At 39.5% G+C, this 18,095-nt stretch overlaps 1 protein-coding gene across 4 annotated transcripts in view; it reads right to left on the reverse strand.

Annotated features, from left to right (window-relative positions):
* Positions 1-18,095, reverse strand: part of C1H3orf22 (chromosome 1 C3orf22 homolog) — a 41,861-nt gene that overhangs the window by 21,826 nt on the left and 1,940 nt on the right. The window contains exons 2-5 of one of the 4 annotated variants that reach the window (XM_051983058.1): positions 16,399-16,450; positions 11,208-11,331; positions 7,101-7,132; positions 4,450-4,472 (exon numbers count right to left, since the gene is read on the reverse strand). In XM_051983058.1, the coding sequence (XP_051839018.1) occupies positions 4,450-4,469 (20 nt within the window). In that variant the 5' untranslated portion in view covers positions 4,470-4,472; positions 7,101-7,132; positions 11,208-11,331; positions 16,399-16,450. Of the gene's footprint in view, positions 1-4,449; positions 4,473-7,100; positions 7,133-11,207; positions 11,332-12,834; positions 12,860-16,398; positions 16,451-18,095 lie in introns of those variants that run through there. The other 3 variants (XM_051983056.1, XM_051983059.1, XM_051983057.1) reach the window with 3 other exon arrangements.

Consider the following 18,095-nt stretch of genomic DNA (forward strand, 5'->3'; position numbering starts at 1 on the left):
ATGAAAACAACAGATAAAGGTAGGGGCAAATTTTTACCCTGACCATTTCTCAATTGATAACTCCTTTTCCCCAGAATCTACAAAGTCTCCCTATTTCTCAATCTGGATTTCAAAATCCTCTAGAATGCATTTCTTGTTTTGTCATACTATCTAAAAATCATTCTTTTTCAAAAACTTTCCATCCCAAACAGGCTATTTTTAGTACTTTCTGCATTCATTGTTCATTCATTGTCTTGGAATTCCCATCACTATCAATTCAGGCCTTTTCTTCTCTAATTTCAAGCCCTTTTCAAAGCTTGCCCACTCCAGCAAGGCTTTTCCCAGTTAAATTCTATTGCACTCTGATCATTATGTTCCATCTGGATATATGAACAGGTAATTCCCAATTTAAAAGAATAAATTACAAATATTCTATATATTATGTAATCCAAGGACACCACTAATTTCAAGACAGCAACCAAGCTGTCCTAGACTAATAGAGCCATCTAGTAGATGGTGAGGGAAATATTTAACCCAACATTGCTTTCCTATTTTTCTTTCTCCCTCAGAGAGATATGCACACATCACACTTATCCCTTTCCCTATGTCTTCATTGTTAATAGCTGAGTTGATATACACTCAGAGGCATATATATTTATCCTTTTTAATCTTCCCTTCCTCTATCCTTCTTTCTTCTAATTCTTATGCAATTTCTTGAGGAAGAATCTCTCCTCCTCTTCCTCTTCTCTTTTGCTTTTTAAAATCCTTTCTTCTTCTCTCTCTTTCATTTGTCAGGAAAAAAGGAATCAATCCCTAATTCTGCTAAAACAAAACAAAACATTTGCAAAGGTTTGCAAAACATTTCCATAAAAGTCAAGTTTCAAAAAAACAAAAAATAGATCTACCACCCTAATGAAAATTAAAATCAGAGAGCGAGAGCGAGAGCGAGAGCGAGAGCGAGAGAGAGAGAGAGAGAGAGAGAGAGAGAGTTTCAATCTGTATTTGAACAACCATTTTTTCCACTGGTTATGGATAGGATTTTTCATCATAAATCCCTTATAGCAGTCATGGATGATTGCACTACACGGATGATTGAAAACAGCAAAAGTCTTTCACAACTGGCCATCCAAGAACATTGCTATTACTCTGTATACTGTACACTTCACTTTGCTTGAGTTCATGGAGTACTTTCTAGATATTTTTTTCCCTTAGAGCATCCTGCCCATCATTTCCCATAGAGCAATAGTATTCCATCATAAACACACACCATAATTTATTGAGCCATTCCCTAATTGATAGTAATCCTCTCAATTTCCAATTTTTTTTTTTGGTCCAAGAAGAGTCTTGCTATGAATATTTTTTTTACATATAGTTGATTTTCCTTTTTTAAAATCTCATTTGATATTCATACCAAGTAGTAGTAGTGCTAAATCAAAAGATATACATGGATTTATAACCCATTGGGCCCAGATCATATCTTTTAATCATTTATTAAAAATGGATACTTCTAATAAGTCATGAAATGGACATAAGTGCTGACATTGTTCTCTGAGCCCTGTGATAAGCCCTCTCACCTGTAAAGCATACCTCAGTGAAACCCTACTGATGTCGAAGACATCATCCCTGCCCTTATGATCCTGCAGAGGAACGAATGGGGTGCAAAGAAATCTTTTCAATGAACTTCTCTGTTCAAAATGTTCTAGATATGGATTTGGTTGCTTAACATTCTAACTGAAAGTTTCAAAATTAACTTCTTATTGCTCGATAAAGTCCAGGTTTTCAGGACTCCAGTTGTTGCTTTCCTGACAAAGATATTGCTTCTCCAGCTCATTTTACAGGAGCAGAAAGTGGGTCACACAGCTAATAAAGTGCCCGAAGCCAGGTTTGAATTCAGGAAGATGAGTCTTCTTGACTCTAGCTGCTCCTCTGAAGGAATTACAAAGTTATTAAATAAAAGTAACTAGTAACCTATTAGATACAAATCTGAGTAGAGCCATCTTCTAAGAGGAAGGAACTGTTGCACTCAATCTTTATAGAGAGTAGATTAAAAAGAAATTCAGGACAATGAGGGAGCTGCTCAAGCAGGGTTTGTGCTTCCTGAGTACATCTTCACTCACAGATATGGAAGACTTGGGAGAGCCAACCATTTGAAGAGTAATGACTCCTGCACTCTCATCCCTCTGCTCGTCTTTACCTTGTCCCCATTGCCTTGTCCACTAGCTGCCAGACTACACTGACCACCTGGCTTAGCCAGCCCATCTCGTCCAGATCTCAAAGACCCCATTTGCAGTGTGCCGACCTGGACTCTCCTTTCCTTTTGTCTTTCCTCCTCCAAACTGGAAATCTCTGTACAATGATCCCACCTTCCTTCCCTCTGTCCAGCCCCACTTCCCAGGTTGCCTTTTTTATTAGAATTAGAGTCTGAAAGGACCTTAGATATCATCAAATTTAGTATCTGCATTTTACAAATGACAAAAGACTGAATTGAGAGGGATAAAGCTGGTATTTAAAAGGATTTGAACTTAGGGTTTCCAACTCCTAATGTAGCATTCAATCCACTATTCCAGGCTGCCCCTCAAAATTCAGTACCTCATCTGTTTCTGTTCAACTTCAGTTTTATTCCCTGCTACTGCAGGGTCATTCTTATATATTCTTTCCTAGGACTGGTCCTTCACTTAGCCATTTAACATAAATCAACTTATTTCCCTATCCTAGCCCTAGCCTCTTTTCCATTGCTATGTGTCCTACTGCTTCTCTCCAGAACTATAAGTGGACATGTTACAAAGATTTAGTCTAGAGAAGAGGGAGGAGAAAACAGGCCCTGAGACACTGGCATATGGCCATTTCTGGCAAGGTCTCCATATAGGGGGTAGGAAGGAGGCCGCAACTTGGTCTTCTCTCTATGTTAACTAATTATTCCAAATAAGATGGTTCTAAACTCTTTGTTCCTATAACACTGTCAGAACCTTCAAAGTTTGGTACCCCAAGTCACTCTGTTATAAACCCCATTCTGTAAACCACAACCTGACACAAACACTCTTTTCTGCTAAAATTTTCCTGACAAGTAAGAGATAATCTCGGAATGGAGAAAAAGGAAAGGAGAATGTTGAGCTAGAAACCTAGAGAATCCAATAAAAGCCTTGGGAAGGTCTTCACCAATGTTAAAGTTTGAGTAAGTGAAAATCACCAAGGCTGTCTTTCTTTAAAACTGAGAACTGGATAAAAGAAAGAAGCTAGAATGGTAGGCATTACAAGACAGTGAAAAAAGGAAGCTGTTTGTATCTAAAGAGTCTTTTTGCTTTGAAAATGGGATTTGCTTGGATGTACACATAATATCACTAAAATGTAGCTGCTTTATTAATGGCATCTATTTTGGGTAATAAAATGGCATTGAAAATTTGTGCTTATCATTCAATGGAGGATCAAGCAGAATCTCAGGGGAAACAGTGCCTTGTTCACCCAGAGTAAATGGTGGTGGTAGTTTAATCTAAATTTTAGGGGCAACTTCTAGAAAGGTGAGTAAATGCCTTGATAGCTAAACAGGCAAAACCAAAGCCATGAGCTGATAACTGCTGAAGGGGTAGATAAATAATAAAAACAAGATCATAAATCATTCTAAAATAGTTATGTCTTGTTCCCTTCTCCTTCTGGTCTACAGCTGAGCAAGGAGAGAGAGTATGGACCATGAGCTGACTCCTCATGCTATTAAGAAGTAGGACAGCTTATCACTTTCCAATGACCTTAAGTGACAAGGAGCAGTGGTGAATAGCCCACCTAGTAGTTAGGATGGACCGACCCCAATGACAACTGACCAACTTGCCATCATTGGCATATGCTCCAGAATATCATAATAACAAGTCTCCAGAGGGCAAAATGCAATCTAACTAAGGAAGGCACATTTTTCTTCTGTGATCGATTCTAGTGGAGTTGGTTATGGTGATAACAATATCATAGCTCTCTCTTTGCAGCTATAAAATACTTTCAACATATATTCCCTCATTTGATCCTTGTCTCCATCTCAAGAGATAGATAATGTGAGTGTTATCATTTCAATTTTACAGGTGAGGAAAACTGAGCTTCAGAAAATAATGACAACCAATGTCTTGGAACTAGTAGGTGGTAGAACCAGGGTTCAAAAACACAATTGTTCTGGCTTGAAATTCAAGATTTTCCCACTATTTGGTATTATAAGTACCAAAGGAACATCACTGTAAGGAAAGGGATTTGAATAGAGCAAGCCTTCTGAAAAAGTTTGCTCATTAGACATTACCTAGAAAAGTATAGTCCCCAGGGACCCAATTATGTCAAAGCCTCAGTGTGACAAAAATACATGTTCTATAATAGATGGATTACAGCATGGAGTTAGCTAATGCAAGGGATTATGGGAAACTTGTGGCTCCCACCCTGAAATTTTTTGAAAAGGAAAACCAGTCAACATTAAATCTAAAAGCTTTGTGAAGAGTTCCATACCTCTGCTGTTCAGCTTCCATATTCTGAAACAGAAATAAGAAATGAAGAAGCAGTTAAGATTTTTTTTCATTTGTTTTAGAAAAAAAGTTATTTGAAATCTAAGAGTAAATACATTGTTTTTCTAACACTGTCTTTCTACTTAAGGGACTACAATCACTATCACCCCAGTGTCCAGACAAATACTACTTGCTTGAGGAGGGATTTGAGGATGGGGAAGAATCCTCCCTTCTCTATTGATGTTTCCAAGTTATCATGAACTTCGGTTATCTGCGGAGATCAAGATCACCTGCTTTGAATCATAACCTTCTCTTATTTATACAGGTGAGTGAGGAAAGACTTGGCACAGGATAATTCAAAACAATATCTAATTACATATTTAACATGCATACAAATTTCAGGAGTATGCACAATATACAATATTTTCCAACATGTAAGTGATTGGAAATTGGTTTTGGTGCTGTTTCTAAATATAAGAGGAAAATCTTCCCTTGAACATTCTAAAGTTATATGAATTGGGAGGGTTGTTGTTAAATTATCCTCTTCACCCAATGTCTTGACCCACTGAAAGCAAGCCTCTATGCCCTTTTCCCCATTCCAGTAAAGAGAAAAGAAAGAAGGAAAAAACACTGTTGGGACCAAAAATACCATGTCTACTTGGGAAGGTACCTTCTCACATCCTCTCCCATTCTAAAGGTCATTTTTGTGTTGTCTTCCCCCATTAAAATGTATGCTACCTGAGGGCAGGAACTGTCTTGTATTTCCAGTACTCACAATGCCTGGAACACAGTAAGTATTTAATAAATGCTTGATGCTTTGTTGCTCTGCATTAATCCAAGAGTCCCATTACCAGGTATTCTAGGCAAGATAGTGAAAAGCATAGCTGCCCAATCACTCTCTCCCCAATCAACTAAATTCTCATAAGTTATGCTTTCATTGACTTTCCACAAGATCTATGTTAAAAATGCTAACATAGCATCTTAGGATTTAGGATAACATGTTAGCTCAGCAATCCCTTGGCAGGAATTTTTAATCAGATTAGTTCCACATGGGATAGATAATGGAAATTTCAGGGCACGAGATAATACCACAGTATTTTACAGTGACCTCCTTGATGAGAGAGGAACCCCAAAGGTCTTCCAACATGGAAAAGGGGAAGGGGCGGTGCTGTCCAAACATGACCTTCAGCATACCCTGGATAGATTAAACATTAAGACTTTTAGGCATTTCAGACCCAGATCTCTCCTTGCAAGGAACTGTTGAGCAGACTCCACTGCTTTTCTGGAAGCTGACCAGTTCAATTTTGGTGGGGGGGAGAAAACAGAACAATAGCTATGAGACAACTGATTGCCCTGAGAGGGCTAGATCGAAATCATATAAGGGTTCGTGGCTCCTTTTTCTACCCCCAGTTTGGCATGGGCTTGGGGGTATCCATATGATTAATAATGTTAAAGCTTGAAGGGACCCCTTAGAAGTCATTGAGTGCAGTTCCCTCATTTTACACCTGAGACAGTTGAGACACCAAGAAGGTAAATTACTTGCCCAGAATTAAATATCTAGTAAACCCTACCCATTACACCATACTGCTTCTCTAAAGACAAGAGGAGGAGAATGAGTATAGAGTTGTTCCCAAACAGCACACTAGAGGTTGGACATGAGGTATTCAGACACTCAGACCCTTGCTTTCCAAGTCACTGAGGATGCTGAGTCCCCATTTCCAATTAAAGAAGCAAGGCAGAGAAGAATTTGAGCAGAAATCCAGATGATTCTTTCAAGGATATCCTAAGATTACTAAGGTGTAAAAGAATTAACTCCTATTAGTCTGAAAGATTGTCCAAAAAAGCCTTTCTAGGGATTGAATGAGCCTGGACTAATCTCTGGGCAAAATATCACTTCTAGAACTCAGACCATATCTTTGTCAGTCTCTGCAATGACTTTGTTGAGTTTTTCTAAGAAACTAAATTATCCCAAAGAAGTTTGATATCTTGCCCCTCCATACTTTCTTGGCAACAGGTATCATATGCATTTAGTGTTCAATAAAACTAGGCAGGGCCACGAACTAATTGGAGTAAATATAAAATATGTACATAATAGTATAAATTTAAAGCCAGAAGAAACTTTAGAGACTATCTAATCCAAATTTTACAAAAACACTGAGGTTCAGAAAGGTCACATAACTTGCCAACAGTTACACACCCAGTCTGTATCAGAGATGGGATTTTAATAAAGTTTTTCCCAACTCTTAAGTCCAACATTCAATTTACTATATAATAGAGATCCAATTTAAAGTTGGGCCTGTCAGTTCAGCTTGGGTCTTAGGAGGCTGGGGAATGGAGTTTGTTGCTATCACTCCTAAGCACACAGATCTAAATGAAATCTCCTGGGGCTGTCCTGGATCAGTCCAAGGACATATCAAATTCTCCCGGCTTCCCCCAGATTTGGGGGTTGGCTTTCTAAAGCTCATTGTCTATATCGGCATCATTCCCAGCCTTTACTGGGAAGACACTCTTTTCCCAAATACCCCTTGAGTAAGAAGCAGTTAAAAGTACAGGCTAGTATTCTTCCAGGTGTGAATGTACTCCCTGAGAGTACAGAAAATCTCTAGAATGTACCACCTAAGAAAATAGTACTTTTGTTGTTGTCTTATTACATACCTTTTTATTAGACTTCCACTATATACATTTCTCTACGGGAAGAGAAAAAGAAAAAATTAGATACAAGAATAAAACAACTATTTCCCTGTCTCCTAACATTTTCCTGTTTCCCCCCCTTTCTGCCACATTCTCTCATCCTTGCTGATCACCTGCAACGAAAAAAAGGTCCAAGATAGTATATTTTGGTTTTGTTAAAAATAGATGTCCATCAATTGAGAGAGGGGTAAACAAATGAAGATTTGTGAATATTATTAAAAATGTACAGTACTATGATGAATTTGGAGAAGCATTGGAAAACTTCTATAAACTGATGGAAAATGAAATTAGCAAAACCTGGGAAACAATACAAATAGATACTTAAGGGCTAACTCTGCCCATTAAATAGTCAGGGGAGATATAGTTTAAGGAAATGAAGCTCTTATCCCTGTGAAATGGTCACAGTATATCTGCCCTAACTATTTAATGAGATAGTGATGAGAATCAACTTTAGTAAAGAGAGATAAAAGCATCTTGCAAACTACAGAGCAGGTGTAAGACATTATTCTTGAATTCAATTTCACAAGGATTTATTGAATCCCGACTAAAGTTGAATTCTTGGTTAAAATTTGGAAAAATAGGGAGACAATATTGGTATTACAGATTGAACTTAAAAGTGTATCCTGCATACATTTGGGGAGTGAGATGGGCAAGAAGCCAGTTATTAAACATTTATCAGCACATCCTTGCTTCCAGCTATAAATCTATAATCCCCTGATCTAAAAATGTAACACCTCCTTGACCTGATGCTCTAAAATAAAACCCTGTAGCAATACTGTGGGCTGCCAGGATGCTACAGAAGGCACAGATAAAGAATTAGGAGAAGACAGATTGAAAGAAGATGCCCATTGTTAAGAGACTTTGCAGGGCTGGAGCTAGAAACCAGATTTCCTATCTCCCAGAGGTACAGCACTATGTCTCATCTTAACTATCCTTTTTCCAAAGAATCAACACGACTTCAACATCTGATTCAAACTTAGCCTTACTCCATATCTGGATTTCAATCTACTTCATACTTTCCACCCCAATACTTTACAATTCCTCAGAAATTTCTTTTATCACTTGGTCAACTATTATCATCAAACTCTGCCCCTTTCTCTAGTCCACATCTCAAAGACTCAAATTCAAAATAATATCACAAAGAAGAAAGAAAAGAAAGAAACCAATTAAATGGATCAATGTTGATTTTTTTTCTCTTTTCCTTCCCCCTCCCATTCATCTTCTTTTAAAATGTTTTTAAATTATATTTTTTCAATCAATTAAAATTCACCTTCCCTCCCTTCTTATTTTCATTCTCTTTTAGCCAGATGAGAGTTTCTCTGTGTGACTTATCTACCTGCACATACTAGTTTGACTTCATAAATAAAAAATTTAATTCAATTTTTAAAGACCAACTGCATGGGATAGGAATTAAGCATGTGCATGTGCCTAGAATTATTCATCTGGCTGCATTTTTCACTTTTAGATTACTTAGGGTTTGGTTCAGGCAGCCATCCCTGGTAGTGAAGGAAATGTTTCATGTGCTACAGTGGGCATGGAGAACAGACCAGCATGGCATAATGTAAGGTTAAGGAAAACACTTTATTTTTGTGATGGTTCAGTTATTTTCAGTCATGTCCAAATTTTTGTGACTCCATTTATCTTTTGGCCATTTCTTGCCATGAAACTCTACCCTGCCCCCTACGTTTTCTTGACAAGGTCATTGAAATAGTCAGCCATTTCCTTCTCCAGCTCATTTTGCAGATGAGGAAACTGAAGCAAATGATAAAATGACTTGCTCAGTCATACAGCTAGTTAAGTGTCTAAGGGCCAATTTGAACCTAGGAAAATGAGTCTAGGCCCACTGCTCTGGGCACTGTGCATCTTAGCTGCCCATACGGCACTTTATAACCAGCATCAAAATTTCCCTTTCTTTTCACCTCCCCTGACCACCTTGCTTTTTTGGCCTGTCCTTTGTGGGTATGGCCCTCCATCCCTCCATTTCTAGCTGCTGCTTCTTAGAACTTGGATTTTAAGGAAAATGCCTTCATCCTCTGGCTCTGCCAGGGTCCCCCACCTTTTCGGTTCCTTTTGTGTGTTATCTGCTCCTATGGGAAGGGAAGGTGTAAATGAGTAGCAAAATAAATAACTGACCCTGGAATTAGGACAAACTGAGTTCAAATATGGTCCTGAATATGTAGAGCTATATGATCCCAAGGAAGTCACTTTTCCTCTGTCTGACTTAAGTTTCCTTCTCATTAAAGTGAGGATAATAATAATCCCTGCCTTCCATAGTTGTTTTGAGAAGAAAATGAGATAATATTTATGAAGTGCCTTGCAAATAAGTGCTACATAAATGCCAACAGACATTATTACTCTTTTATTATTATCATTTTTATTAATGAGGGCAAGAACTGTTCCTTCTTTTTTTTCGAGGCAGTTGAGGTTAAATGGCATGAACTCAGTCCTCCTGACTTCAGGGCTGTGCTCTATCCATTGTGCTATCTAGCTGCCCCAAAAACTGTTATTTCTAATTATATTTATATTCCCAGTACTTAGCATAGAATCTGGCACATAATAAGCATTTAATAAATGCTTATTGATTTGACTCATGGTACCCAGCACAGTTCTGGGAATATAGTATAGGAAAAGAGACTTGACAAATGTTTTATCTTTGGTTCTCTCTCTCTCTGAGATCGGTCTGGAAAATGTTTCTGCAGAGACAACCTTATGAAGGCTAATTATCTTGCAGGACTTTCTAGATCATACAAGATGCTCAGGAACCTATTCTAAAAAAGTTATCATAAAAAGAAGAGCTTAGGGTGTGTGTGTGTGTGTGTGTGTGTGAGAGAGAGAGAGAGAGAGAGAGACAGAGAGAGAGAGAGACAGAGAGAGACAGAGACAGAGAGAGACAGAGACAGAGAGAGACAGAGACAGAGAGACAGAAAGAGGCAGAGAGTGAAAGAGAGAGAAGAGAGACAGAAAGAGACACACAGAGACACAGAGAAAGAAAAGAGAGATGAAAGAGAGAGACAGAGACAGAGAAAGAGACAGAGAGAAAGAGAGAGACAGAGACACAGAGAGAGAGACAGAGACAGAGAAAGAAAAGAGAGATGAGAGAGAGACAGACAGACAGAGACAGAGAGAGAGAGACAAAAACAGAGAGAAAGAGAGAGAGACAGAGAGAGACAGAGAGAGGCAGAGAGTGAAAGAGAGAAGAAAGAGACAGAAAGAGACACACAGAGAGAGACAGAGAAAGAAAAGAGAGATAAGAGAGACAGAGACAGAGAGAGAAGACAGAGAAAGACAGACAGAGAGTCAATGATAGAGAAAAATAGAGAAAAGAGACAGAGTGAAGAGACAGAGAGAGACAGAGACAGAAACAGAGAGAGAGGAGAGAGCTGAGAAATTATCCATAGATTGTAGGATAATGAATAGAATGCTACACTTTGATCAGAAAATCTGAGTTCAAATGCTGTCTCAAATACTTATACATTCATTTAACTTCTTAGTGATTCTAATATTCCAGAGAAGGTATCAACCTACTTCAGTAGAGAAAGTTCCCTAAATACCATTAAAAGCACAGATGCTATTCAAAAGTAGAACAACACGCTCTAGCAGAAGCCCAGCTTAGGATTCTGGTGGGCAGAACTAGAAAAGCAAATCTTAGTAGACACAAAGAAACCAAACTTCAACCTACCGAGGGACTGGTATTACCCTCTCCCTCACCTCAACTCCCTTAAATTTGCTGGGTTACATTGTTGAACAGAAACTTCCATGCATCACCTCAGACCTATTTTTTTTTTTTTTTTTGCTTATTTGCTTAAGCTTGATTTTGAGCTACCTAGGCACTTGACACTCCCCCTGGTGATGGAAATGTGTATATCGGTCCATGAGTCTGCCTCTGATTGAGGTAAGGGCTCAGATTTTTGCCTGTTCTTCCAATATAGCAAGGAGAGTTGGGAAAGGAGGGCAGTTCTGAAGACAGGATAACGCAACTGTCCGTTTTCTGTCTTAAGAAGATGGAGCACTCCCAGATATCACTAGCTAGTATTTGCTGTAGTACAAAATTCAGACTGAGATGTTAAGTACCATGCCTAGGTGAAGGGGCAGGTCAATTCTCCAAGAGCCTTCACAGCTGTTTCATAACACTTGAAAGAGTTTCAGGGCAGCCTTTGCTGACACAGGTGTTGCTTGTGGACAGGAATGAGATAAACTGGAGGCAGAGGAAGAGGAGAGAGGTCAGACAACACAAGGGCCTCTCAGTGCAGAGGTCAGAGAATAGCAACGGCCTCTCAGTCTCTTTGTATCATCATCATCATCATCTCCATCATCATCATCCATCATCATCTCCATCATCATTATCATCCATCATCATCTCCATCATCATCATCTCCATCATCATCTCCATCATCATTATCATCCATCATCATCATCCATCATCATCATCTCCATCATCATTATCATCCATCATCATCATCCATCATCATCATCTCCATCATCATTATCATCCATCATCATCTCCATCATCATCTCCATCATCATTATCATCCATCATCATCTCCATCATCATCATCTCCATTATCATTATCATCCATCATCATCCATCATCATCATCATCATCTCCATCATCATCATCATCATCACCCATCATCCATCATCATCCATCATCATCATCCTCTCACATGAAAAGCCATTCTACAAGTCTGAGTTAGACTTCCAACAGCCACTGGCAGGTGGCTCTCAGAGCACAACACTGAGGCAGGAACCGTTATTTACTACTGTCCTTTCCAAAGCCCCTCTCTGAGACAGTCTCACCTTGGAACGCTCCTTGCCTGGGTCTACCAAAAATTCTAACTTGAGGATGAACAACAGTAAATGGAAAACTCCACGTGGAAGGGAGAATCACAGACAATTCAATTCAATCTGATCCATTTCAAATAAGTAAGTATTTATTAAGCACTGGAGAAGTTGGGAAAAGGAAAAAATAAAATAATGTAGAGACCTGAATTCTAGTCCTGCCTCAATCAATAATTTTTTGTGGCTTTTCAGAACCATCTGGCTCTTTGTGACCCCATTTGAGTTTTTCTGGTTGCCATTTCCTTCTCCGGCTCATTTTTACTGAGGGGAAATTGAGGAAACAGAATTAAGTGGCTTGTCCAAGATCGCACAGCTAGCAAGCATCTGAGGTCATATTTGAATTCATGAAGATGAGCCTTCCTACTTCCAGGTCTGAGCTCTTTGCACTACGGCACCATTTAGCTGCTCCTAAGGAAATTTCTTTTAATCTTAGGAAATAAAAAAAAATGCCAATACACTTGATAACGATCACTCAAAAGACTTTCCAATGAAACCTTTGCTTCATAACAGATGTTTCCTAATCATCCAATTGAACCAATCCAGGGTGAATCAAACAGAAAACTTCTCCAGAGCAGAGATCATCAGCCTGAGGCCATGATGGAAGGATGCTGGATCTGTAGCATCCTTCCCCTCAACTATTACCCATCTCCCTCTTCCACAACCCTACTGTGTCCAAAGCAAGACACCACTGCCTTCACCACCTGCCCTCCCTGTCATTTCCCTGACTTGTATAGGTCCAATCTTGGGGAACTCTTCCTGTTTATTATTTTATGGACTACTTAGCACTGATGATCTCAATGCCTTGAAAGAAAGGCAACCCCTGGGTGGTCTCCATAAAGTTATCAGTGTGGGGAGCTACCTTAATTTGAACCGTCTTGACGGGAATTTAACAGAGACATTCTCAGCTACAATCCACATCAGTCAATGGCTTAGAAACAACAATCTAAGAATCTTTTGTACTTGCCTTCTGTTACAGAATATTGTTCACAAACAATGTTCTACCAGTAGATGTCATTGTAGGAAGAAAAAAATCCAACAGACAAACCAGTCTGGTTTCTTTGCCCAGAAAACCTTTCCTATTAACACTGATAAGACAGGACAGCTCCGCTCCACTCTGTGTCTTACCCCAAGGTCACACCGGCTGGTAATTGTGTCCTTGAAGGGAGGGACATTTTGTTCTTTCATCTTATATTCCCGGTCAGGTTTTCTAGTTGACTCTTTTCTGTAGTCCTAAATTCCCAACCCTGGACACAGACTTAGTGGATCAAAGAGCAAGAAAGCCCCCCGAAGTTGTCCAGTTTAACGGATGCCTGTCCAAGAAAATTTTTGTTGCTATTCAATTGTGTCCAACTCTTCCCACCCTACTTCCACCATCTTGGAACCCGAGGCTCTTCTTTGAGGTATCTTTCCTAATTCTCCCTACTGGTACCTTCTCCTTCCTCTATCACATTGTATTTTGTATAAACCCTGTATTTTTATCTACTTATCTTTGAATTTGTGATAATCCTTTCTCCCTAGGGGACAGAGACTGTCACCTTTTGTGTTTGAATCCCCAGTGGCTAGCGTAACAACGCCTGGCATATAGTAGATATGGAATGAATATTTACTGTTTAATAAATGCTGACACATAGGAGATATTTTATAATTGCTTGTTGATCAATGGATAGGATTAAGTTTTTCACTATAATGTTTCACTGTTGCCTTGTATAGAACTTTCAGCCCATAAAAACTCCTAGATCATCTTCTGCTGGGATTTCAGTCTAGCTACAGTTTCCCTATCTTAGTTTGTGATGTTGATTTAAAAAAATAAAACATTTCTGGAACTTTATATTTAGCCCTTCTTAAATTTGGTCTGATAGGATCTTTGTGGATTCAGATTCTGTCACCTGATTTTTGCTTAGAATTCTCCGGCTTCAAATTTTGTGTCATTCATAGACATGATAAGCACTCTTTTTCTGCTTTCCTTGAGTCACTGAAAAACAACATCAAACAAGTTTGCTGGGGGGCATTTCATTAGAGACCTGTCTCTAAGGTGACAGTGATCTATTAATGACTGCTCTTGGAGTTTAAACAGAACCAGGTGCAAAATCACTTAACTATACACATCTAGCTCATTTCTTTCCATCTTTTCCATAAGCTTCGCACAAGAAACTGTCAAATGCTTTGCTGAAGTCTAAATATACTATACTTATATTGTATCAACATTCCTCTTATCTACCAGTCTAGTTAACTCGTCAAAAAGGAAATAAATTTATGACCTACTTTGCATGAAGCCACACTGAAGGCTTTCAGGGAACACTGCATCCTTAAGCACTCATAAAGGCACTGGGATATTCGAGAATTTAACCAAGAAGTCTATAGATAGTCTGCAGACTCTGGCTTCTTTCCTTTGGTGAAAATTGAGACAATATTTGCCTTTCTCTAGTTCCGTGGCAGTAACATTCTTGTCATCTCAGATCTTTCAAAGATTACTGACCCAAGTGTGGCGGTCACATGCGTCTGTTCTTTCAATACCCTGCTAGAATGCAGTTTCCTTGGGCCTGTTGAGCTGAACTTGTTAAAGGCTCGAAGATGCTGTGAAACCACCTTTTATTTATAAGATCAAAGATCTTGATAGAGCTGGAAGGTACCTCAGAACACAGCTAGTCCAACCTTTACTCTTCTTGGGAGAAAAAGTCAAGTCAAAACAAAAGTTCAGTAATTTGGTCTGCTTTTTCTTTTCTTTTCTTTTTTCTCTTTCCTTCTCTCTCCCTTTCTTCTCCATCTTTCTGTCTCTGTGTGTCTCTCTTTATCTCTCTCTCCCTCTCTGCCTTTCTGTTTCTCTATCTCTGTCTGATTCTCTCTCTGTCTCTCTCACTGTCTCTGTCTCTCTCTCCCTCCTTTCATCCTCCTTCCATCTGTCTTTCTGTCTCTGTCTGTGTATGTCTCCATTTCTGCCTGTCTGTCTTTGTCTCTCTCCTGGTCTCTCTCCCGATCTCTCTCCCTGTCCCTGCCCCTCTCTCTTTCCTTTTCTCTCTCTCTCTCTCTCTGTCTCTCTCTCTCTCTCTGTCTCTCTCTGTCTCCCTGTCTCTGTCTCTCTCCATCTCTCTCTGTGTCTCTCTCTGTCTCTCTGTGTCTCTGTCTTTCTCTCCCCCCCCCCGCCGTGTGTGTGTCTCCCTTTCTCCTCTCTCTCTCTCTGTCTCTCTCTGTCTCTCTTTCTGTCTCTGTCTCTGTCTCTCTCTGTTTCCCTGTCTCTGTCTCTCTCCATCTCTCTCTGTGTCTCTGTCTCTCTCTCCCCCCGTGTCTGTCTGTCTGTCTGTCTGTCTCTCTCTCTCTCTCTCTCTCCTCTCTCTCTTCTCTCTCTCTCTCCTTTCTTTCCTCTCTCTCTCTCTCTCTCTCTTCTCTCTCTCTCTCTCTCTCTCTCTCTCTCTCTTTCTCTGTCTGTCTCTCTGTCTCTGTCTCTCTCTCTGTCTCTCTGTCTCTCTCTCCTCTCTCTGTCTCTCTCTCTGTCTCTGTCTCTCTCTCTCTCTCTTTCTCTGTCTCTGTCTCTGTCTCTCTGTCTCTCTCTCTCTCTCCTCTCTCTCTCTCTGTCTCTCTCTCTTCTCTCTCTCTCTCTCTCTCTTCTCTCTCTCTCTCTCTCTGTCTCTCTCTGTGTCTCTCTCTCTGTCTCTGTGTCTCTCTCTCTGTCTCTCTCTCTCTCTCTCCTCTCTCTCTCTCTCTCTCTCTCTCTCTCTCTCTCTCTCTCTCTCTCTCTCTCTCCCCTTCCTCCGTCTTTTATCTAGGAATCCCTAATTGGCCGCTAGGTGGCACCATAGTACACAGAGTTAGGTCTGCACCCAGGAAGCTTCATCTTGAGTTCAAATTCAGCCTCAAACACTAGCTGTTTGTCATTGACCAAGCCACTTCACCCTATTTGCCTCCGTTTCCTCATTTGTAAAATGACCTGGGAAAAGAAAAGGCAAGCCAGTCCAGTATCACTGCCAAGAAAACCCAAAAGGGGGTCACAAAGAGCCAGAAAAGACTGAAAAACAGCTAAACAATGACAGGGATTAGCAACTTTTCTGAAATGTATAACCTTAGATAACTGACTCCGGAGGGACTAAGAGCTGGGGACTCTTAGCTAGGGACTCAAGCTGTTCCTTAAGTATTTCAGAGTCTCACTTTGTCTTCTGTTGTCTTTTATCCTCAGTGCATCTGTCCCTTACAGCAATGTTATTCCTTCTTTGACCATCTACTTTACTTAAACATGGCTAAAAATAAAATCCCAGCAACGACGTTTATAGGAGGAGGACACTTCTGGATGCTGAGTGCCTCAGGAATGATGCACCTTGTTATTTGGGAGAACAGGGGATCCTAGACAATGGCAGTCATGCAGGAGGAAGGAAAGAAAGGGCCGTGCAGTCAGATGTGGGAAAGCATTAATATAAATTAACTTAAATATTACCTGAATACCACAGATGATCCTAGTGGCTTCCAAATCAGGACCCAATGAAGCCCTGGAAAAAAAATGTAATATTGGCTGTTCTCCCCTTCTTTTTCTGCGTCCCTTCTTGGTCTGAGGCTCCGAGAGTCCTTATCTTTCTCTGTCTCTCTTTCCCACACAATGCACACAGGTACGCGTACACACACACAGATATGCTCAGACATGCAACACAACTTCCTTCCCTCGTCTTGCTAATTTATGATTACCTCATCTAGGGTTTATGCATTTTAAGGGTGATCGCCTGCTGTCTAAAGAAAGACTATATACCCTAAAAGAGGGATTTCAGGCTTTAAGAAACAGAAATGGGAAAGGCTTTAGTTGAGGCAAAGGAGGAGGAGGAAGAAGGACATTTATTTTCCCACTGTCCATGAATGACAAATCATATCACTAACAGTGTCTCCTTTCTCTGCTGTACATCAACCCAAGCCTATTTCTGCTAAAGATTCTTTGATTTGTAATGGTTTCTAGAGATCTTATCTCAGACATTTTTGGAAATGTATACAGTGAAGAATCTATAAATAATGTAAAAAAAATTATCTTAATTCACTTGTTTTGTAACTTCAGATTTGCATATACTGTCCTGATTTTGATTCTATAAAATCAAGAATGCTTGAGTAAAAATCATTACCCATTAATTGCAACTGTAACAAGGAAAGTGATTTTCAAATTGGAAAGTTAAGGTAACATACATACATACACATATACACTGTGCATATGTTCTTTATTCTTGAATGCAATTTTCAGGTAATTCTCAATCATATGTGCTAATAGAATAGCCTTGTGTTTAATAAGCATAATCGTATTAGCTAACATTTATATAGTCTTCTAAGTGCCAGGCTATGCCAAGGGCTTTATAATTATCTTATTTGTACCTTACAACAACCCTGGAAGAATACCTTATTGTGTTTTCTACTTATAGAAGAGGAAACTGATGCAGAAATTGAGTCACTGGCCCAAGATCAAGTGTTCTAAGTACCTAGTAAAGTGTCTGAGGCTACATTTGAACTTGGGTCTTCCTGATTCCAGTCCCAGTGCTCCATCCCCTAGACCACCTAGTTCTCATGAGCAGATCTGTAAATTAATACTTTTTGGATTCTTCCCATCCTTCTTCTCTCCATGTAAATCAAGTGGGTAGTCACTAATGTGGTAGGACTTGAAAGTCATTAAAAGATTCTCCTCCCTGCCAGGTGATTTGAAGTTATGACATAAAAAGCTCTTGGCAAAAGTGAAATTTGACCCAGTCTCTCAGGCTATTCTCCTATGCATGATAAAGAGCTACACAACAGGAGTTAGGGAGCCTGAAACTGATCACATGGCCAAATTCAAGGTCAGGAACGGTTTTGATTATTCACTTCTCTAGTGAAGAGTCTCAGCGTTCTGTGCTTTGTTTTCATTGTTTTTTAAATCAGTAATATGGGCTAAAGGCATATATGATACACATCAAATTTATAGAAGGTATATAAAAGTAGGAGGGGCTACAGATTGGATGACAGATTCAGGATTCAAAGGCAGAAACAACAGAAACTAAGATGACAAAATATAATATGAATATATATATATAGTCTTATACTGGGGTTCAAAAACACAATTTCGCAACACAAGATGGAAAAAGTGGGCTTGTGAACAGCAATTCATCTGATGAGGATCTTGGGATTTTA

This window comes from Antechinus flavipes, chromosome 1, assembly GCF_016432865.1.
Source record: "Antechinus flavipes isolate AdamAnt ecotype Samford, QLD, Australia chromosome 1, AdamAnt_v2, whole genome shotgun sequence".
NCBI lineage: Eukaryota > Metazoa > Chordata > Mammalia > Dasyuromorphia > Dasyuridae > Antechinus > Antechinus flavipes.